The following is a 22740-nucleotide window of genomic DNA, read 5'->3' as shown; positions in this document are numbered from 1 at the left end:
GGAGTTTTCACATTATCCAGGCTGTGCAATTAACATCCCTGGCAGTTTTCTTTGGGATAGTATGACACCAGGTTGTTCTGGCAAATGTTCCTCTTTTTGACTTGAAATCCTATGATCGCATGAGGAGGTGGGAAACATATTTCAGCAGTGGGTAAGAGGTATAAGGATGTTTTTTTATTGTATCACATAGGATATAAAAGAATGAGAAATAGATCTAGAACTAAAATATGAATCTCCCTTCTCTTTAGAGAAAACAGTTTAAACTAGGCTAAAACTTTCCTGTGAGAGTGAAACATGTACGTGCCCTAGGAGTGTGCGTGTAAAGGAACTACTGGGAAATCTAAGGGCTCAGAGGAAACCATGTTATGAAGACACACAAAATTATCACACTGAGGGTATGGGATCAGGCTCCTGGGTCTTGAGCTACCTCAAAGGGAAGCATTCAGTCTGAGCCATCCCTTTAGGATCCCTTGATAGCTGGGCAAAGGAGACCCCAGACCTCTAGCAGAGCATGTCCATTGCTGTATGGGGCAAGAGAACAGACCTGGGGATACCAGCACCAGTACAGAGTTCATGCTATGTACTGCTATTACATCTTGGGTGAGCCTTCTGATTGCTGCAGAGTTAGGTGTTTGGTGGATGGTAAAAGTTAAGTGACCCAAACCCTGCAGTTCATAGTTAAACTTTGTGGTGGAGTTCCTTCAGGGTGTGCTGAAGCTGAATCACACTGCTGTAACACTGTCTGAATGCAGTGCCATCAAACCATAGCATTGTGCTGGAGTTTCCTCTGCCTGTCCAGTTAGTGGTGGATGCAGCTTCCAAACTTTCCAAGGCTACTTGTCAGATAAGATATCAATTCTTTCCATCTTTGCAAAAAGAATTTGTGAAATGTGCACACCTAGCAGCACTTGGAATTAACCTTTTACTTGAAGATTTCAGATACTGTATTTTCCCATTTTATACATGCAAGAATAAAGGCACGGGAAGATAGATAATTTTAATTGAAATTATCTACAGCCACTCAATATGCACATTAGAACCCACAAATCATCAAGCCTGTAAATATCCTTGGGTAAGGTCAGTTTCCCTATTAGTCTATGGACAAGCAAGACTGCAATATTGATGTATATGAGTCCCTTTTCTGCATCAAGTGAAAACTGGACTGAATTTGGCCTCACCTGCATGTGGATTGCTTCACTTGTTTGCTGACAGCAATCTGACATTGAAACAAGATCCAGGTTTCATCTATGGCCAGTCACCCAGAAAGACAGCAGTTGCTGCTAACAAAGCTGGTTTTTATTTGTTAATGAGTTTGCACTGAGAATTCTCAGCATGGTCAGGTGGGAGAGAGCAGTGGAATCTGAAGCAGGTTATGGGATGAAGAAATCCCAGTTCAAAGAGAAAAAGAAAGTAAACTATTTTGACTAGTTAGTTCTTTTTTTGTCATTTTAATAGGACAGACCTACCCACCAAAGCTTAAGCCATTGGTCAGTTCTTTGTCTCTAGGTTTCATTAATAGTTGGGACTAAAACATTCCTTCTGACTTTTTGTTTTGTCCACAGAATGTGAAAAGGAGCCTGGGTCATTGCTGTGGATATTTGTGATGGTTGGAAACATAGTTCGAGGAGTGGGTGAAACGCCCATCATGCCTTTAGGCATTTCCTACTTGGAGGACTTTGCCAAAGCAGGGAATTCACCTTTTTACCTGGGTAAATCTACCCTCCTGTGATAAGTCCCCTCCTCCAAACACACACACAAAAACAAAAGCGAGGAGTGTTATTGTGCCTTTCAGTCTAATAAGGGAGGACAGAAAACAGTAATTATTGCCTTATCTAAATAATATTGTAGAACTTGTTATTTAACCACAGAGAAACTTGTTGGAATGAGACCATTTTTAGGTGCATATGTTTTTCCAGTAGAGCTGTCCTAACCATATGTAACAATTCTAAGATAATTATGTCTGGCTTCTAATTTGTGTTCTTTTTCCTACTCTAGGATGTCTACATACAGCAACTGTAATTGGCCCCTTCCTTGGTTTATTGTTGGCATCATTCTGTGCGGAGCTGTTTGTTGACATCGGATCAGTAGGTGCAGGTAATAGGTGAACATAGAAAACATTATTTTTAGGTCTATAGTTCGTGTATTTTTTCAGAACTAAAATATATTTTCTTGCTAGTATTTGCTAATCCTACCTGAGTTTGTTGCTGTTTCTTTTAGAATGGAAGGTCTGCCTACAAAATTCATATATACATAAATCAATCTGCTTATAAATTATTAGATGAAAAAGTATGTCATCTGGCTTAACAGTGGAAAGGGCTAGAATTAATTTAATACAAACCACTGAAGTTTGCCAGAAAATTAGTAATATTAGAAAAGACTGGAGAATGTTCTCCTTCATTTTAAGGCACCTCATTTTAAGAATTGTTAAAATGCTTTTGTCGTATGACTAGGAGAGCGCAAAATGATAACAAAGAATGTGATCAAGTGATCCAAGATGTCTGTTTTTGTGTTTTATTGTAGATGAGATAACTATAACAGCTACTGATGCCCGCTGGGTTGGAGCATGGTGGCTGGGCATTTTGATTTGTGCGCTGCTGAACTTTCTTGTGGGAATACCGTTTTGGTTTCTGCCCAAGTCTCTTGTGAAGGAAGGTGAAACCAATGAACCTGAAGAGGCAAATGAAAAAAGTGTAGCACCATTGCAAGAAAATGATAAAAATGAAACTAAACAGACCATGTATGAAATTGCTAAAGGTGAGTTACATTATGTTTTATTTCCCTCTTACTTTAGTGTGAACTCTGTATACTTGTGTAATTAAAGATGGGCCCAAGATACGCAATGCCTATTCTGTTTTGCTGTCTCTGTAGTTCAAAGGCTTTGTGCAGGAATTTAGAATGACTCCTTGCAGAGAGAGAGAGAGAGACTGATTTCATAGGTCTGGGATCTGGACTCCTTCCTTTTCCCCCCTGCATTTCAGGTGTATGTATGTCTTTTTTTTCCCATGAGGTGGTTAAAATACTGAAATCTGGTGAGGAGTATTACAACTCAGTCAGCTGTGGATGAGTTGCAGATATTGGTTGCTGGTGCCCCACATTCACTATGCAGAAAAGCAGAAACCCAACATAAAATTGTGCATAGCCGAAGTCTTTTAAACATTTAATTACTGTTGAACAAAGATGTTTTCTATTCACTTTTATTCAAGCTACCACTGGCAGCTTTCACATCCATGTCTTTCAAATCTATGTATCTCTAGGAGGTTTTATTTTTCCTTCCTTATTTGAAGGAAACATCCTTCTTACATTTCCTGGTTGGAAATGCAAGTAAGTAAACTGTGTCAAAGGCTATGATCTTCGGAGTAGTCTCCTGATCCTGTCCTGCTCAGGGCCCTCTGACAGGACCTTCATTTTCAGAAAGTGCTGTATGGCAGCTCCCTCTCTCTGCTATTTCCAGCTGGGTCCTGTGAATTCACCATACCCTGAGTGAGTGCTTAGGTCTTGGCTGATACTGCAATTTTAGTTTGATAAACAGTGTCTTTGTTGTCACATAGTCTTAAATGAATCCATGAATAAAATGCTGTTCTAGAGAGGAAAGGTTCCCAGCTCAGCTGTGGGTCCTTAGTGCATATGTTTTCATGATCATTCTCTCCCTGCATTGATGTGAATGTTTACTATCCCTGAATATGCTGAATGTAGAACCTTTTCATTTCACAGGAGCTTGTGGTTGCAGGGGACTTCTGGAGGTCACTGGTCCAACCTCTGTTTAACCACTTAGAGCCTATGGACCAGGACATATTCAGACAACTTCTTAATCACCAGGGGTTGCAAGTCAAAACTTGATCTTCTTACAATTGAAAGTAACCTAAAACAGAAATAATAACCATTAAACTTTATTAAGAAGCTCTGATTAAAATTGTCACTGCATCTGTAAATAATGGAGCCTATTTATAGGGTTTCTAATACTTGACTAATTTTTGAAAGATTTGCACGCAGATCTTCACAAGAAGTACTTGCTTATCTCTGAAAGATATACCCCCATCCTAAGAGGTGCCCACTTTCACTGAGGCCCAGTTATTGTTTTGTAGATGCATATATTTAGCTGCAGAGTTTCTTTCAGCACACTGATTAACAGAGAACATTAGACAAAGGAGAATTTGGGTGCTTTTTTATGGTTGAAGTCCTGACTTAATGGGCATTAGGCAGAGAAAAGGCCTGTGTAAATGAGTTTCTCAGATGGTTCCTTGGCTGAAAACTGGCTGATGGAGATTTTGAGAGGATGGTGGGAATAACTGTGGTCACAGCTTTCTTCAGGCTTCTTCTGCCCCAACAGCGAAAGCCAAAATCAGTGTTCAAGTCTCCGGGAGCAGTTTGTCACATCTCTGTAGTGTGTTTGCACCCCTTTGTGGGCCAAGTGCAGGACAGGAGTTTTGATGAATGCTCTGGGGCATGAAATGAGAGAAAAGGGAGGAAAGATGTGGCAGTAGCTATTGCTGCTGTGATTTATTACTTTTTATAAGCAATAGCTGCACAGGTATGTGTGTCTATATGAGGGTATCTTTGCGTAGAGAAGACGTGCCAGAGTACCCTGGGCTAAGCCTGGGTAATCTGAGCTGTGGTGTCTGGCAAAGCACAAGATGTAGTCTGATCCAGTTCAGGACCATTTCTGCTCCCCTCTCTCCCCCAGAGCCATGCTGAAAAAGCATTCTTTTAATGAAGCAGCACACTAACTCATGGCATTTTTTCATTCCAGATTTCATCCCCTTCCTCAAGGCTCTGTTTCACAACCCCGTGTATGTGTTATTTATATGCATAACTGTGTTACAGTTCAGTGCCTTTGATGGCATGATATCCTTCATGCCCAAATATCTGGAACAGCAGTTTGGAAAATCTGCATCAGATGCCATCTTCTTAATCGGTATGTTTGCCTTTTGGTTTGCTCTGTTCTATCAATTAGTGATGTCTCTATCCAAAATACCTATATTTTTCCATAGATATGTATGTTCGTGTGTGTTAACGTATACATTCTGAGGGTAAATGCTTCTACTGGTGAGGGTTATCCCACTACAAAGCATTTTTAAATGTGAATGCATTTTCTGCTAAATAGCTAATGTTTTTTGTGCAGAATTTTGTAATCCAATTCTCATCTTCTGGATTGGCTCAGAAAATTCAGCTGATATCAAACTAAGCCATGTGGTGTTTGTGTAAAACCACTTCCAACGTGTCTTTCGGTCAGAATTTGCTTCATGAAAGTATCAATCAATGTAGAAGTGTGAGAGCAGATTCAGTAATTTCATCTCTAAACTGCATGTCTGTTCCTCCTTTTTGTGATGCTCAGAGTGTTTAAGATGTATATTAAGATGTGCACTAACAGAAATATAAATTTGTTACATTTCTCAGCTGGAGAAGCTGGATTGAAACAATTGATTTGTTTTTTGAGTTGAACCTGGAGTGCAACTCTAGACTGCAATTTTCCAATTAATTATTTTAGTCCTACCCTGTAGCTTATTCCCCAAGCAGTTCTTACTTGCTGTTGACTTTGGCAGAGGTTTTGGATGTCAAATGAAATTTGCAGAGCTGCATTTCTGTTTGTAGTGAAATTATTCAGTTTGCAGGCACTCCTTGAATCTTTGCCAAATAACCTTCCCTTAGGGCAGCTGTAGTAGCTACTTGTCTAGCTACCTTACAGTAGAGCAGCTTTGATGGTCTTCTTTATTTTAACATGGAAGTTTCACTTGTTTAAATAGGTGTTTACAACTTACCAGTTCTCTGCGTTGGGTATTTTTCTGGTGGCTTATTCATGAAGAAATTCAAGATAAATAGCTATCAGGCTGCGAAGATAGCTTTTTGGGTATCTTTGCTGGAATACCTTCTCTACTTTACTGCCTATTGGACTGTCTGTGATACCTCACCAGTTGCTGGTCTAACAGTTTCCTATCAAGGGTACGTTCTTTGGAACTCAAGGGGACTTGAGTCTTTAGACACCAGAATGATTTTTCTTGTCAAGAATCAGCCAGGAACTCCTTTCCAGTTTCCTGTTGGAAATTCTCAAGGCTTTTTGCTTGCATGAGACTGTAGGATAGCCATGTCAAGACTAATGTAATTGCATGTCCATATTAATTCTTTGACTAATACAATTAGTGAAATCATGTAACTGCAGGTGAAAATAAAAATTGTTTGTCAATTCAGGCATACATGAGTGCAATTTCAGAAAGAGGGGAAAAAAATCCCCCTCTTGATCTTACACTGGTTTACTTGAATTTGATTACTCTCAAGTTATTAGAGGGTATTTTATCTGCAGCTTCTTGATTTTTTTTTTTTTTTTTTTTTCAGCCTGCCTTTGATCATTGGGAATCATAGGATGGTTTGGGTTGGAAAGCATCTTAAAGATCCTCGATTTCCAACCTCCCTACCACGGGCAGGAGCACTTTCCACTAGACTAGGTTTTGTTGTGTGTCTGTAAAAGGGACATGGAGGTGTAGATGGAACCCTTATAGACACCTATGCCATAGGTGAGAAAAATGCTGTAGGGTATGCATACTTAATTTATGATAATGTAATAAAATACAGTTCAGTGGCCGTTAGGAAGGTGTGACTTCAGGGTAGGAACATGTGGGACTGGGTCCTGATTCAATGCTTGAGCTAGAATAGGACTTGAAGCATTGCAAAGGGTCACTGTGGGTATCTCACTATTGAAATAATTATTCATCTTCCAAATGTGTTTCAGAATAGAGCAAGTTTCATATGCAGAAAACACTCTACTGGATGGCTGCAACATGGATTGTGACTGCCCGCTTAAAATATGGGACCCTGTTTGTGGGAGCAATGGAATTACTTATGTGTCACCTTGTCTTGCTGGGTGTAAATCCTCAAGAGGAAGTGGAAGAAGTGTGGTAATTACTGTACCTATGGAATATAGTAGGTGAAAAATACTTAGACCAATATAGGGTGGGGAATATCTGTGCATGTATATTTAATTGAATATTATAAGGTGCAAGATTTGAACAAATTCTTTGAGTAGCACTAGAAATTGCAAATTGCATATAAAAATTGGTTTAAGTTTAAATTAAAAAATAAAATGAAGAAGAATCCTTCTCTACTAAGAACGCAAGTAGTCTTAAATACTTAACATGGAGTGAGAAATTATTCTGCAGGTATTGCCAACTGGAAACCTGAGTGTCCAAGAACGTTTCAGCCAAAATCAAAGTCTGTAGCATGGACTTAACAATCTCTTTTAATCAGTAGATTTAAATTACTTAACCAGGTATTGTAGAACTTTTATCCCTAAATAGTGGGTGGCCAGACCCGTGCCTGGAAGACTGGGAGAGAGGCCATAGGGCAGTGCTGCTCATGAAGAAAAAACTCAAGTGCAGGAGACAGTGAGATGAATGCTACCAGCATGGGTTTGCCACTCGGTGTGTGAGTTTGGACAATCGGTGTGATTAAAATACTCTTTTACAGGTATTTGAAAACTGCACCTGTGTTGCAACCTCAGGGGTTTCATCTCAGAATATCTCTGCAACTCTGGGCCAGTGTGATGGACATGAAAACTGTGACAAGATGCTCCACTATTTTTTAATATTGTCATTAGTCTGCAGCTTCATTTTTTCCTTAGCAGCCATGCCTGGATACATGGTCTTGATAAGGTACAGTAAAATTTCCTTGTTGTAAGAAATCTTTTTATTTAGAGTTTTTAATTCTCCATGGAATTACAAGATTTTTAGTTTGCACATGGAAGGAGGAAGAGCAGACAAGTCTCATGTCATTTGTGTGCTGTTAAGTTTTAGTGTCGTGTCTGATGTTGGTTCTGGATATCAGCTTGATCCTGAAAGAATGCAGGACCACTGAGTTAGGACACTGGGATATTGAGTTGTGTGTGATACCTGTGTGTTTATCAATCACAGGAACACGATGTTGATTAAGGCACAACTACCCTGCACTTTGTGTTGGCCTCGGTTAGAGGATGATACTTCTACAAGTTGTTTTTGCGATTTAGCAGTCCTAGATAAAGAACTTTTCACCAACCATTACCTAATGATCATAATGAAATCTTTCAACCAATGCTCTTGTTAGAATGGTTTGGGCCTAATGTGATGAAGAACTTGGTTGTAAAAAAGGGTTAATCATGTTTCTAATGTCATCTCTATGAATAAGTGTACAATGCCATTATCATACAGGTCTCTAAAGCCTGAAGAGAAGTCATTTGGAGTGGGTATCCATGGGCTGGCTTCAAGAGTATTTGGTAAGAAAATATCTAACACACTTCAGAAGAGCAGTTAGAGAAGGATCACAGCAGGGCTATGGGCATGGCACATGAGTCATTGCTTCTGTGGAGTGCCTTTGATCAGGAAGCATTTAAGTTTATTTTTTTCCTGCTCTCAGCAGCATGGCAAAGTAGAACTGCTTGCTGTTTGCGGTTTTTTTTATGCTGGATAATAGACCGGTGTCTTGGTTTAACCCCGGTCAGGCTCAAAGTACTATGCATCCACTTATTTTCCTCCTGTGTGGATGAGGGAGGAGAGTTGGGGAAAAAGGTAGAACACAGATGTTAAGTAAACAACAGTTTAGTAATGGAAGTCAAGTAAAATAATAGGAAAAACAGAGGAATAAAACAAAAGAAAGGTGATGCAGAATGAAATTGTGATCTTTTGACTGATACTGATCCCATTCCCAAGCAGCAGTTGGTCTCTCCCTGGCCCTTCTCTCCAGTGTTTCTACTAAGCCTGACATTCCAGGTGATGGAATATCCCTTTGGCCAGTTGGGGTCAGCTATCCTGGCCATGCTCCCCCCTGGCCTCCTGTGCAGCTCCTCACTGACAGAGTATGAGACATGGAAAACTCCTTGATGTCAGCACTCCTTAGTAACAACCAAAACATTGGGGTGTTACCAACTTTATTCTAATATCATATCCAAAACACAGCACTGTACCAGCTGTGAAGAAGAAAATTAACTGTATTCCAGCAGAAACCAGGACATGGGACTACATGTACTGCTCATTGGAAAGCCATTTGGCATTCCACCACTCTTGCTTATTGTTTTTGTGTTGAAGGCAGCACTGCCTGTCATTGGTGGGTGCAAACTTGGAGCTCTCAGTAGCAAACACTGTCCGTACTGTAGCATGTGGATATTGTTTAACAAAAATGTTTGGTCATCTTTGGCTGAGGGTAGGTGGATAAGGAAGAAGAGAGAGAACAAGATGGGTAGAGGATGTGGCTCATGCTGCAAGAGGACAGTACAGATGGAGTAGGTGACAAACAGCATAGGCTCTGTGGTGTATCTGATATCCAGAAGAAAACTGCTATTCACAAAAACATTGCTAATATTGTTTGTAGCTGGAATTCCATCACCCATTTATTTTGGAGCTTTGATAGACACCACTTGCTTGAAGTGGGGTACTATGACATGTGGTGGAGAAGGAGCATGTAGGATGTATGATATTGTCACATACAGGTATATTTTCTACTTTATTTTCATTTTTCCTTCTTACTCTGTTATTGCATGCATTAGAGATGTAATTGTATGCACTTTGTCTTCCTGGCAGACAAACTGCCCCTGTGTTAGAGATAGGACACAATTTTCTTTGGCACTGGCTTTATTTATCAAGTGCAACCTTTGACACAGACATTGGAAAAGCCTTTGAACAGAAGTGTTCTGGTGCCATAACATTCATAATAACCTTTGATGAGAACAAGCCTTAAAAACACTGAATTATGATAAAAATAATGAAAAGCAGTTAGCTCATGTGGGAAGAAGTTTTAATGAGTGACTGTAATATCTTTGAACAGAAAGTGGTTGAAACAGTACTTGAATAAGATACAGTTACTCAAGTCAGAATTGGGCCCAGAATACTGGGCACGTCAGGTTTTTGTGGTCCTTCAAGGATGGTTGTGGGGGTTTTAAAGAAAAATCTTATTGGACTCATACTAATTCCTTCTAATACTGTGTTGAGGTTGATTTGGAAGAATAGTCTTATGCATATTTAGAAATTTTTACCAGGTAGTCTGAGCCCTTTCAGGAATCTCTTTTCCCTATGGATAAAGCCATTAGAGTACCAGGTGCCTGACTTGACTGGCTAAATCATTTGCCTGAAACTGGGAGATGTAAAAGGTCATTTTACTTCTCTGTTCTCACATTCTCATCTTCTGTGAGATCCAAAATCATCAGGGCACAAGTGTTAGAATGGTTTCACAAAACAATGTTTGCTGAATAGTTTTGCCCTCTTTTTATAAATACAAATATATATAATGAAACTCATTATTTATTTCAGGTGGCTCTATCTTGGCCTGCCAGCAGTGTTACGTGGAGTGTCTTACATCCCAAGCACACTAGTTCTCCTCATTTTAAAGAAGAGACTGAAATCTGAAAAGTTAGTCTTAATAAATGCCCCAATGGAAATGCAAGATAAAGAACAAGAAACAGTGAAGTAGCATTTCATAGAAGGACATGTTGGGGAAAAAAACATTCCTGTGTAAATATTGGGTATATCCTTGTGAAGAATTTTGTATTTCAACTAATGACCACTTGGACAGAGATGACTAGAATTAAACATAGTTGTATCCTACTTATATTATAAAAGTATCAGTTTGTAAACACAAGGCATGAGAAAAATGTTTGGTGTGAAAGAACAAGGACTAGAAATAAGAAAACTTATGAAATGCCAGGTTTGAGTTGTCTGAGCAAGGGGCTGTGAAGCAGAAACATGTGTTCAGTCCTGCTTCACTGAAATTAGAGAGAATTTTGCTTTTGACTCCAAGTGATGCCAGATTTCATCTTGGAATTCTTACACGATTTCCCTCAGAGTCTCTCGCATTGACTGTAGATGGCATTTGTGAGTTCTTCAGGCCCCAGTTTTCCAGAATGTTATTTGATGATATTGATCCTTCCAGGCAGGGATTGTTTGTTATTCTGCTTAGTATAGGTGGTCAGTATATTGAAAACCTGGTTTATTACATGGTCTGGGTGTTGTGGTAATGATAACAAATTAAAATTAAATTTTTAGGTAAATGCTTTGTTATGGTGATTTTTTTTTTTTTTTAAGAATTGCATAGAGCATTGACAAGGAAAAAGGTAATTGGGATTCATTGCTTCATTTACCTGCTGCCCTGGGATGTCTGAGGGTTTTTCGTCCTTAGATATTTAAATGTCTCAGTTAAAAAAAAAGTACCTATAAAGAAAATCCTGGTGTTATAAGTCATACAAGGTATCTTTGTGGTTTAATGCTTCCAGGTTTAGGATCTAATTTGGCACTGCCTCATGTTTGACTCCAGTGCAGAGGACCCTTAGGTCTGCCTGATAGTGTCCATGCAATAACTGCTTAAGGCTTATTACTCCGCAGTGCCTAAGGCTTGGAGGGGGTTTGTGAAACTACCACAGACCAGTGCTCCAGCACCTGCAAATATTTCCAACTTACTTATTCTACATGGTACAGGCCTCACCCATTTAAACCACCTAGGACCTTTTGCAGACATGAAAAAGCAGGAAGGATATTTTGCCACAGTAGTCCAGTAGTTCAGGTACAATCTGTTTACTTCAAGGTGTCTTAATGACATATGTGTGCTTGGAATTGCTTCCTGTCCTTGTGGTATCAGTGAGAAAAGAGAAATTTCCTCCCACAGAACAGGAAATCTGCTCCATAATTCTAAACTTCTTCAAATACAAGTGATCCTTAAAACAAATTCTTTTGAAAAGATCTGTCATAGCCCTTGTCTCCCTTTGTGTATTGGATGATAGAGCTGAACAGGTATAACATGAGGAAGGGAAGCAGAAGAAAGACAGACGTGATGCAGCCAGGAACAGAGCAGAACAGAGAATGCAGCTCTTTATTAAACCACAGATTTTCCAAAAGCTTGTGGAAATTTGAAGCTGATTTGGAGCGTTGTTCTTGCTAGCATGGGGCATTCACTGAAAGCTGCTCTTTTTTCTTGTGGTCATATTCCTCCAAAGCTGGAGTTAAAAATCCTTTGCAGAAGTTTAGTCACAGCTTGGTGCCAAGGTAACCTGGGAAACATGAAAAGTTACAGAGCACCAGAATTTCAGAGCTGTGAGAAACAAAAGAGCTTTGTTAAGAAGGCAAATCTGTGCTGCTTACATGAAGCACTGCCCAAGGGTCAGGCCTAGTTAACTCGCTGTGTTTTGAAGTGGAAGGAAGAAGATAGGAATGTTTCCAAGTAACAAAATGACCGCTTCAGCAGGAGCATTTCCAAGTGTTAAATTTAGCATTTCAGTGGATATATTGATGTTGTGTTTAATTGTTCTGGTTCACCTGCCTAAGAAGGGAGCTGTGAAGAGGCCACGTTTCCCAGGGGCCTACCCCGGTTGTGTGCCCAGGTAGGCCGTGCTGCGTGCTTGGTGCCTCCTTAGAGAAGCTTCTGGGCATAAACCTGTGGTGTTAACGTTGCTTCTCCAGAGGAAAACCAGGAAACAGAGGTAATCCTCCTAAATCCTGTATGGTATGCCATGCCTGGTACCACAGACATTCCTAGGATTGGGCTGGGAGGTTAGAAATTTACAGTAATTTCACAAATACAAGCCGCACCAATTTGACCAAAATTTTGGTGGAAACCCGGAAGTGCGGCCAATATTCCGGGGCGGCTAATACATTAACAAAATTCTAAAAGCTGCCAACACGGAAGTGAGAGCCCGCGGCAGCCCCAAGCCAAGCTGGAGCCCGGCCGGCCCCGGCAGAGGTGGGAAAGCCTGGCAGAGGCGGGGCCAACGGTGTGGGGGGCGGGCGGCTGAGCCTGAGCCAGCAGGGCAGGGCAGGGAGGGCGGCAGAGCCGGGCCAGCAGGGCGGGGGAGCCTGGGAGAACTGGGGCTAGCAGTGCAGGGGAGCATGGCAGAAGCAGGAAGGCCGGCGGGTGGGGCTGCCTGGCAGCGGGGGAAGCCCAGCAGAATTGGGGCCAGCAGCGTGGGGGAGCCCGGCGGTGCGGGGGCCTGCAGTGCCGGCCAGGGCGAGCAAACGCGGCGGCGGTGCAGATGGGAGGGGGCGGCCGGCGAGCCCGGCGGCGGCGGCGGCAGCCCGCCGGCAGGGCTAGCAAACGCGGCGCGGGGTGGCCGGCGAGCCCGGCGGTGGCACCACCCGGCCAGCCCCGCCGAGCCGTGGCGCTGAGCTGGGCCACCCGGCCCCGTCAGCAACCATGAGCGGGCCGAGCCTTCCTGGCCCCGCCCCGAGCCAGTAAAGCCCGCTATGCCGCGATCCTGTTACTAATTGGCCAATTTGTGAAAACTGCGCACGGATTCTCGCGACGAACGAAAGTGCGGCTAATATTCGGGGTGCGGCTTATCTATTGACAAAGACAGCAACATTGTCGAGGCACCGGGGGTGCGGCTTATAATCCGTGCGGCTTGTATTCGTGAAACTACTGTACTCCTAAAGCTAGGCCTTCAAATGTAAAGCTGAGCTGTAGACTGTATTCCTTCAAGTTTTCACATGCTAACCTTGATTCAGCCATCCATTTAAATATGTGCTTAAAAATGAATGGACTTATTGATGTTTATTGTTTAAATTTGTGACACTGGACATAGGTGGCCCCAAACTGATGCTGTTGTGACCCTCATTTGAACAGAGGTGGGGTACAGAAAGTACTTAGAGGACATTCATTATGCTTGAATGTTTGATCTGATCCTGGTCTGATGTTTCAAGCACTAAGACCTGTGTCAGCCCTGTGGGCAGCACAAGCCACAAATGGGAATTATGGCAGTAGAAGTAACAGTGGTGTAAAGTTTATAAAGCAACAACGTATGAATATCTGAGCTGATAAAATCAATATTAAATTATAAAAATGGGTGGCAGATTTATTTTCTGAGTGCCTGAGAGCCCAGTAGATGGCTTTCACAGAACAGCCAACCATGTGTCTCTGTCACCGAAATTTCAACCCAGTAAAGTACCCAGGAGCTGAATTTTGGTCCTTAAGGCTGCCAAGTGGAAGACTGGGTTTGGACCTGGATATGGATGCTACCAAACACTGATGAAACAAACACTGCAGGTTTGTCAGGCAATGTGATGATCTTGGAGGTATTTTAAAGGCAATGATACGCGAACTGTGCGCACCAGTGTTTATCTAGCATTTTGTGTTCAAAGTCTTTTCTAATAATCTTTGATGTTCCATTGGGGTTTTTGACTGCCATCAGCTGTTGAGGCATCATTTTCAAAGAAATAACAAGTCTTCAGCCTCACTGAAAAATGTTAATGCTTTGTGCATGAGCAGGCTATGTGATTTTTTGTTTTAATTATTTTGTCTGTATTTTAATTTCATTGGCTACTTATAATTTTACAGGGTTATCTGTATCCTAAAAAATCCTGTGTCTGGTATGGAACTTCATTATCCCCCTGCTGCCCCTAACTTTTAAGAACTGAGACCTATTCTTGTTGCGCATGATAAACAGTTGTGAATGGAACAGAGTGTATTGTCTAAGCTGTGATTGTGATTTTTTTTTTTCTTGACAGAACATTAGTCCTTTGGGAGGAAAATACGTTACCTGACGAGCTAATTTTAATTGGTGGACAGAAGGGAGGTGTGATGACCAAAGCTGCATCCTTACACTATAATTTGGTTGAGGTTGTATCTGATTTTGATATGATGCTGGCTTTGTGTTTGCAATACAAATGTATTATGCTGGTATGTGTAACCTCTGAAAACGCGAGCATCACAATATCAGGTAGGTATTGCTGGTAGCTGAAGTTAACATTCTTTTTCTGTAATTTCATCTGTGGTGGACAGTGGACTGTTTCTGTAACCCTTCTATCTCGAGTAGAGTTTTAGCAGATAGCTCTTCTCTACAGACTTTGCTCATCTAAGCTAACTGTGGCACCAGAAACCAATTCAACCTGTGGCTGTGGAGTGAAAAACCCTGAGAATACTAGGGACGGCATTTGGCATGCAAAGAAGGCAATTCACTTTTTAGTTTATGTAATTCTGATCATGTGAAACAAACTGGTTATATCCAGCAACAAGTTCGTAGCTACGGCTCCTTTTTTTTTTTTTTTTGGCCACACAGAATTGTTGTTAGTTTTTTCCTTTCTTTATAAGGCATGAAGTGTTCCCAGTTATGATGCTTGGGATTTTGAACATTCTTTGTTTAGGACTTTCTCTGAGAATGTGGAAAATTACTTGGTAACTGCCCCTCTCTTGCTTTGTCCAGGGAATCAAGGGTATTTTGTAAATCACAAGATGAAACACCGAGGATTCCTTTGGAAGGTTAAATTTCAGATATTGCAATGCTTCTTTCTTCTTTAAAAGAGACCATTCTGTGGCTCCAGGCCAGAAGTGTGACATGTTAATTTCTATCTATTAATTTCCAGGAGAGGTGCTCAGGGCTTTTGCTCATGTGTGTGTCCATGGGTGACAGCTTGCTGAATCCCTACAGCCTTTGCAGAGCAAGAGGAGGGCCCTTACCTGGAGGGCAGAACGCCCCATTAAGGTGGGACACAGTGTTTTAAAAGTAGTTCGTTCCAGAAGTCGTGCTTTTTAAAAGGCCTTGACCCACCCTGTGTTGGTGGAAAGCCTGCCTGGCTTTGTGAGTTTATCGTTTACATGGTTCCAAAACCAGCTTTGAAAAAACAAACTTCTCATTTGAGGTTAATGAGACACAGTGGGCCAGTTCATGCTGTACCTTGGCTGTTGCTATTGTTTCAAGGTAGGTCTCTGGATGGCTAGAGTGCAGGCAGCTGTGTGCTGGCTGGTACACCATGGTGGCTCTTTGTTCTCAAGAAAACCTTCTGATGTTAAGACAGTCATATGTAAAACAATCTTAAGTTTCTGCAGAAATTTTCAGAATTAAAAAAATTCCCAAGAGAGCACATGACTCGCAGGGGGTTTTTTTTGTTGTTCTTTGTTTTGTTTTTTTGTTTTGCTTTTGGTGGTGGGGGTGATGCAGTTTTTTACCTCCCATTGTGCTCCAAATGCTCTTCCTAGTGAGTCTGTACATCAGGATAGTAGCATTTACAATTTGCTGCTTTGTGAGTTCTAGTTTCATGACCAGCATCTTGCAAGAATACTCCTTTCAGATGTGTGTGTATACGTACATACATATATACACACATACATATGCATGCAGACACAAACAGGCAACTTGTTTCAGACATAGACAACTTTTTAATGGTCTCTGCCAATTTTCCAGCATTTGAATTTAACAGATGCAGTCTACTAAATGACTTGCTTTTCCATTTGGACTCCTTTTCTGTAGAAGCCTGGCATCTGAAATCCCATCCTGGATGCTAGTGAAGTTAAGTCCAAGTTCAAATATAGGAAAGACAAAACTATTCATTGTTTCCAAGTTCCTCTGTTAATTTAGCTTGTTATATTTTCAGGTCAGAAAGGCCAGAGTAGTAGAGGCTGCATTCAGCTATATGCTGTTCTCCCACAGACTTTAAGATCCAGTATAGGATTTTCTTGTGTTAATTAGAAGTCTTTGTAGAGAAGAGGAGAGCTGGTAGTTCTCCAACTCTGATTTCTGTGTGAACATCATGAACTTGCTATTATATGCACAGAGTCAGACAGTGGTATTGTTCAAAAAAAGAATTACGACTGCAGTAAACACCTGGAGACATAAAGAGTGGTACGTGTGGGAGAGCTGTTTTCCTTCAGTACTGCAGCTGATAAATCCCAGAGAAATCCATATCACACAGAAACCCTCGTGCTTCTGAGGGTGAGCCATTGCCGTCGTTGAGTGTAGGTGGTGTAATCGGTACCTTTCCCCCTCCCTTTTCTGATGTGTGAGTTTTTCACAGTGTATGGCATAGCAGGTGGAGAGGAGCCACTTCAAGGCTGCAGTCCAGTCTTCCAAGTGCAGAGGTCACTGGGAGGGAATTGTGCTGTGAAATTCAAAGGCCTGAGTGCCCTAAATGACACCTGAACTGAGCTGTCAATGCTCATTTGCCCTGTTTTTATCACAGACTCACAATAATAGTTTTAAATTAAGAGATGGGAACAGTGCCAAGATTGAGGTTAGTCTGAATATGTCTTTAGTGCAAAAAAAAAAAAATTTAAAAAATCCACAGGTAGAAGAGGTACCAAGAGGATCCATTAACTTGTGTTTGCATGGAAAGGGATCCGGATAACTCCCTGATGCACGGTGAAGAAAAGGAAAAAAAACCTTCTCCCCCAGAGTTTTGGGCTGGCAGTAATTCTCTGGGATATAAAATGGTGCCTGTGGTCACTGGGAAGGGAGGGCAATAAGCAGAGGGTGCTGTGCTGACATCCCTGGCACTGACACTACAGCAGAAGAAACATCTGGGGCATCTGCCTCGGGTATAACAATTGCACTGCAAGCTGCAAATGGGAACTCCTGGACTGTCAAAGGAGATTTAAACTCCTGTCACTTTATAAAGTGCTGGACATGCAGGCAGGGTTGCTAATGAACAGATGGGAACAATTAATGCTTCTAATTCTAGTCCTGACGGAGTTGGTTTAACACTTTTGACTTAAGTTTATTTACTGTACCAAATTTACACAGTCCTTACCATCAGTAAAAGATTATTTTTGGCACATATTTATGGGTGTTTGCCAAGTCAAATTTTAAAATGTAGTTGGCATGACTTCTATGACTTATCTGGAGATTGTTTTATACTCTGATTTTGCTCTTGGAACCTTTCCCAATGTGTCAAAAGGACCCTGTTGTGTTCATGCTTTTTATTTTAATAGATTTTTATAGATTTGTTTATTTTAACAGATTTTTATTTTAATAAATAGTTTCTCATCTAATTTAAAATTAATTTTTTCTCTTTGTTTTTATATTCTTGAGGTATTTACTAGATTCAACCTCCCTAAAGTAAGGCTGTACCTTCCTTATGTGTACAAAGTACATTATGATTTGTCTCAAGAATGCTTGAAATTTGTGTCATGCTCAACATACTATTGCTTTGAAAACTGCTTCTTGGTGGCATGTTGTTTTGCTTCCTTGAAAACTGCCTTTCTGTATACTACTTTAACGTGTTGATGTTGTGTGTATTTTTTACCTTTGAGATTTTTCAATAATTTGGGACATTAACAAATCAAAAAGCAAAGAACTATTTTTTGCAAATTGAGTTGTCGTTGGTCCTGTGTAGCTGAATGTCAGAAACTTGTTTCGGGGCTCCTGCTTTTGCTTTATAGATGTTCTGTAACAATGATGGGTGAAAAAGAACCAGGCTGCTTCCTGGAGTGGAACACTTGTTCAGTGTGTAGAGCTGTATCAATGATACCTCTGACTTCCAGATCTTAGAGGGTGATATGGTTACATTCCTCAGTAGAAGAAAGAAATTCTCAAGGGATGTTTGTGTGAGATTATGCTGCACAACAGACTTAATGATAGTTCACAATATACTTACTTTAGATAACTGAAAACCCAGCTTGCTCAAAACCAATTACTGAAACTAATGTTTAAAAAATTCCTAATGCATAGTTCTATCAAAAACCAAGACTCTGTAAAATGTTTTCTTCAAAAAGTGACTGTAAGCTTTCTTTGGGACTGCATAGGGAAGTACTGATCTGAAGAAAATTTAGGAAATGTTTTCCTTGAAGCTTCCCACATCCATCTCTTTTTAAGTGAAAGCACAAAGCTTTAAGTTTTCTTTAATGACTTTTAAAACACCATTTCTTAGGAAAACAACTCTAGGTTCTATAAATAATAGACTTGCAGATTTATCAAGTACTTTAAGATAACTTCACTTTAAAAAAAAATCGAAGGTAAGTTTATAATATCTGCATGTACTAACAAATTGGTGTTGAGATGTTCCTTCTATGTTTCCCACCAAGGACACGATGAAAACCTTTCGAGAATTATTTAGTAAGTTGTTGTTATTGCACTTTTGAATAGAAGAGCTAGCTAGCATTTTAATATCCACCACTTTGATAAGCCATAGCTGTTTAGGCCCATCATAATGGTCACAAGAGTTCTTCCTATGACTTTGAAATTTACTGGAGTCCAGGGGATTTGCGCTCTTTTTGCAGTAGGGAATTTGTCCTGTGCTTTAGGTTGCCATCCACAGGGAGATAAGATTGAAAGTGTACTCCTCGCACACATGTGCTGCTGGAAGTGCCCAGAGTTACCTGTTTACAAGGGTTTCTCTCCACTGCTCTCTGCTCATGAAGAGAAATAATGATCCAGCTCCATGCTCCTTTTACCCTGACTCAGGCACGTTTTGCATTCAGGGCTGGCACAGGCAGTGGGCAGGTCCCTCTAGTGAACTAGAGCTTGGAGAGGTCATCAGAGATCTTGGCCTGAGAAGACATCAATAGTAAGGTACTTGAAGATTATTTCCTTTGGATTGCATCCCACTACAGACTTGTTTGTTTTCTTTGGATACAAACTTTCAGTTGCAAAAAAGAGCTGTGATTTTTAGAAGCTAAATTTTTCAATCAGCTCGTTTTTAATTTAGCTTGCACATAAGACACTTGTAAAAGGGGATTTCCAATGGCATACATTCAAGTGGGCATCCCTTTTCTGAAGGTTGTCAGTGGCCATTAAACTACTTCTTGTCAGCTTTGAAAGCAATCCCATCTTTGGGCTATTCAAATCTTGTGATGTTTTATTTCTAAGACTAGGGTGCATCTAAACAATAATTCCTTTATTCATGTTAAAACATTGTTTCAGCACGTGCTGGAGGTTCGGAATGGAAGTCCTATATCTGTTCTGACAAAAACTTGGGGTTTTTTTCAGATTCCATTTTGTTTTCCATAAGCGTAATTAATTCAAGCACAAATTATATCTAAATGCTAAGGGACAACTTGCTAATAAGTGTTAGGCATTGGAATAATTTTTAATGTCTATTTCTCCGAGGTTAACAGTGTTGTTTGCTATATAAGCATACATGTAATACCTATCTTACAGTTTGAAGAGATCATAACCCTTCTCATCTAGTACTATTATTGTTGGAGGTCTTTACACAAGACTACTCAGCAGGGTCCCATCCTTGGGGAGGGAATTCCCATACTTCAGAGTTAGATGGCACCAATTTTGCATGATGCCTGTGAAGAGTTGCCCAATTTAGTTTTACAGGAGCAAATGGTCATAGAAGAGCACTTTGAAATTATTTTTGCCACTTGTGTCTTGGTCTTTTTTTGAGTTTTCCTTGGGATCTAAAGGGGCTGGTATTAGTAAACAAGATCAAATGATTGCTTGGCTTAGCAGCCCCAAATCCTCTGTGCACTTTTCCAGAGGTGAAAAATTGGTGTCAAGAAAAAGACTGAACAACTTATATACAAATCATACTTGTAAGAACTCTTTGTGTATTGAAGCAGAGGATTAACTGGTTTTGTTCCCTCTTTTTGCACGTGCTGTCTTTGAATGTTTCAGCAGGAATAGGGTACAATCAATCCGAATTCATGTTCCTTTTCCCTCCGTGACAGAGGAAACTCGTGATGTGACTTGGAGCTCCCTGAGCCTTGCAGCCCCATCAGCCCACATGGTCTCCTGGCTGACAGTCTGGCACTTGGGATTGTGTGCTCCAGGCTGGGGCTCTGTTTGGCAGGGGAGCTCAGTCAGTGCAGCTGAGCCGAACTAAAGTGTTGACAAGTGGGTCGCTCTCCTGCAGAGCTTTCTCCATCGGTGAAAAAGAGGCAGATCCTCAGTGGAAGCTGCCATCTGCTTCACCCCAGCATGGCAGGATGCCAGTGTTAAAAATTCTGCAGTTTCTTAAGTGGCTGGCACACAAAATAACTACTTGGAGGAAGAAGGAGGTGGCTGAGCACACTCTCTCTGGGTGTCCTTACATGTCCTTGGCCACAGAGCATCTTGCAGCCTTTTGATGCAGTTCACGGGTGCTGCTGTGCAGCCAGCCAGGCACATCCCATCAGGGATACCACATCCTGCTTTGGGAATGGGGCAGGTGCTGCTGCTCAGCCTGGCTGGGAGTAGGCAGCTGCTGCAACTGGAGCTGCTCCTGAGGCTGTTGGCAGGGAACTCTTGCACCCATCTCTGGGCACACACCACTGCCAGCCCTGGTTGCAGCTGGGAGCAGCACCAACAAACTCTTCCTTGTCGGTAAACAGCTCTCCTGTTTTTCAGTTTCTGCCCTACCGTGGGCCTTGCACAACAGGTTCCTGGTACAACCAGTTGTCAGGCTGGTGGCTGACACAACAGCCCACGGTGTGGCACGTGGAGAGGCTCTGGTGTGTGCTGCTGGTGCTGTGGGCTGGCTAGGATCAGGCTGATGTGCTTTGCCTCTCCAGGACTGCCCTTCCATAGCAAGGGCCCCTTTCCTCACCGACCAGCAGCTGCCATGCCACAACTGAGTTGGACAAGGTGTGATGACAAGTGCTGTCACAGGCACTGGAGCTCAGGTTGAAAAAGCTGCTGAAGACTGTGTTTATGGGGGTGCTGAAGTCCTTTTATGGTGGGATGCATCTCTCCTGACTTTCTGTTGTCAAAAGCTGGTCTTGGCTGTCTAGCCTTTCACAGCCATATCTGGAGTTCACTCCATCACTTACCTGGAGTGAGTATCTAGAATAGATCCAAGAATCCATGCTTTTAGAAATACTTTGTTCTTTCTCTGTCGATAAGGTGAACCTGATTGAGTGGCTCATCTGGATGTGTCTGCACTAGATCCATGCAGTGCTGCCTTGTGAGCGGATATTACCATCTCTATGCAAGGATTACGACAACTGTCAGGTCCTCTACAGATAAACTTCTATGTATTCAACTTTAAAATACATTTCTCATGGGTGTCTCATCTTGGGAACTGTGTTTAAGAGCCTGCTCTCCTGACAGACTATGGGCTTGCAGGGGCCTTTCCAAAAGATTTCACTTTTCTACCTGGTTGCAGACTGGCAGGCATAAATAGAGAATGCATTACTGGTGTTCATACGTTTTTTTCCTGCTAACTCTGTGATATTGTAATAGTTAAAAGCAGCCTAAATCCAGTACATGTGAATTTGGCATTGTTAGATGATGCAAAATCTGCTTCTTTCCAATGGTATTCTGGTAAATGAATCTAAGCTTTTCAAAGACTGAAAAAAATTAGAATAATTAAAATAATTAAGGCATTGAGAAGCAGGCAAGAGTAACTGTTTTTCACCTGAGTAAAAGTATGCAAATGAGAATCAATTTATCTGAAGAATAGGTTTGATGGGTTTCTCATATTCTGCTCTCTTTTAAGAGAAAGTGAGTTTTAACTTGTACATTGTTCCCGTACATTAAAACTAAATTAATTAAACAAGAAGTCCGCATTTAAATAGTAATGCGACAACACTGCATTAAAATGATCATAGAAAATAATACTTTGTTCTGTTGCAAATATTGTTATGAAATGGTAGAAATAAGCTGTTTTGATTTGCTGAGAGCAAATAGAGAGAGCATATTGTCCTGCTGGTAAAACAGGAAAATTGAAACCCTAAATTAAGACCCATAATAAATCAGTGAATATATAATGGTCACAGTACAATGTGTAAAATTCTATCGAGCAAAATCCAATAACAAGTGCAAATACGGCAGATAAAATTGTCTGCAGTTAACCTGCAAGCTTCAGGGAACAATCAGAGCTTGAGTATTTATGTACTTAGCAACTTAAAAATTTCTTTTAGCTTTCATAATGTTTGCTAGTTCTGACTAAATGTTATAATTCAATATATTCGAGTTAACTTAGTCTTTAGCAAATCCCTTGATGTGTTCTTATACAAAAGAAGGCACTCCAAGTTTGCAAACCTCTGCACTGGGGCTGTGGTACAGAAGGCTCGTACCAAAAACTGGCAGATCTCCATTAACCATTTGTGCCATCCCTTGGTTTCCCTGCAGACCCTCCGAGGCACCAAGGGGTGGAAAGCTGGAGG

General features: G+C 41.1%; 1 protein-coding gene across 14 annotated transcripts in view; it reads left to right on the top strand.

Annotated features, from left to right (window-relative positions):
* Positions 1-10999, top strand: part of LOC116995801 (solute carrier organic anion transporter family member 1A2-like) — a 41010-nt gene extending 30011 nt beyond the window's left edge. For all 14 annotated transcript variants that reach the window (XM_033058780.2, XM_033058774.2, XM_033058779.2 and 11 more), the window contains 10 exons: positions 1563-1709; positions 1996-2094; positions 2521-2754; positions 4748-4912; positions 5742-5937; positions 6722-6887; positions 7456-7640; positions 8172-8236; positions 9328-9445; positions 10263-10999. In XM_033058780.2, coding sequence (XP_032914671.1) covers positions 1563-1709; positions 1996-2094; positions 2521-2754; positions 4748-4912; positions 5742-5937; positions 6722-6887; positions 7456-7640; positions 8172-8236; positions 9328-9445; positions 10263-10422 — 1535 coding nt within the window. In that variant the 3' untranslated portion in view covers positions 10423-10999. The remainder of the gene's footprint in view (positions 1-1562; positions 1710-1995; positions 2095-2520; positions 2755-4747; positions 4913-5741; positions 5938-6721; positions 6888-7455; positions 7641-8171; positions 8237-9327; positions 9446-10262) is intronic.
* Positions 11000-22740: the final 11741 nt, after the last annotated feature.

The sequence above is a fragment of the Catharus ustulatus genome, chromosome 4 (genome assembly GCF_009819885.2).
Source record: "Catharus ustulatus isolate bCatUst1 chromosome 4, bCatUst1.pri.v2, whole genome shotgun sequence".
NCBI classification, from domain to species: Eukaryota; Metazoa; Chordata; class Aves; order Passeriformes; family Turdidae; genus Catharus; species Catharus ustulatus.
The sequence above is the reverse complement of the archived record's forward strand: the minus strand, read 5'-3'. Positions and strand labels throughout refer to the sequence as shown.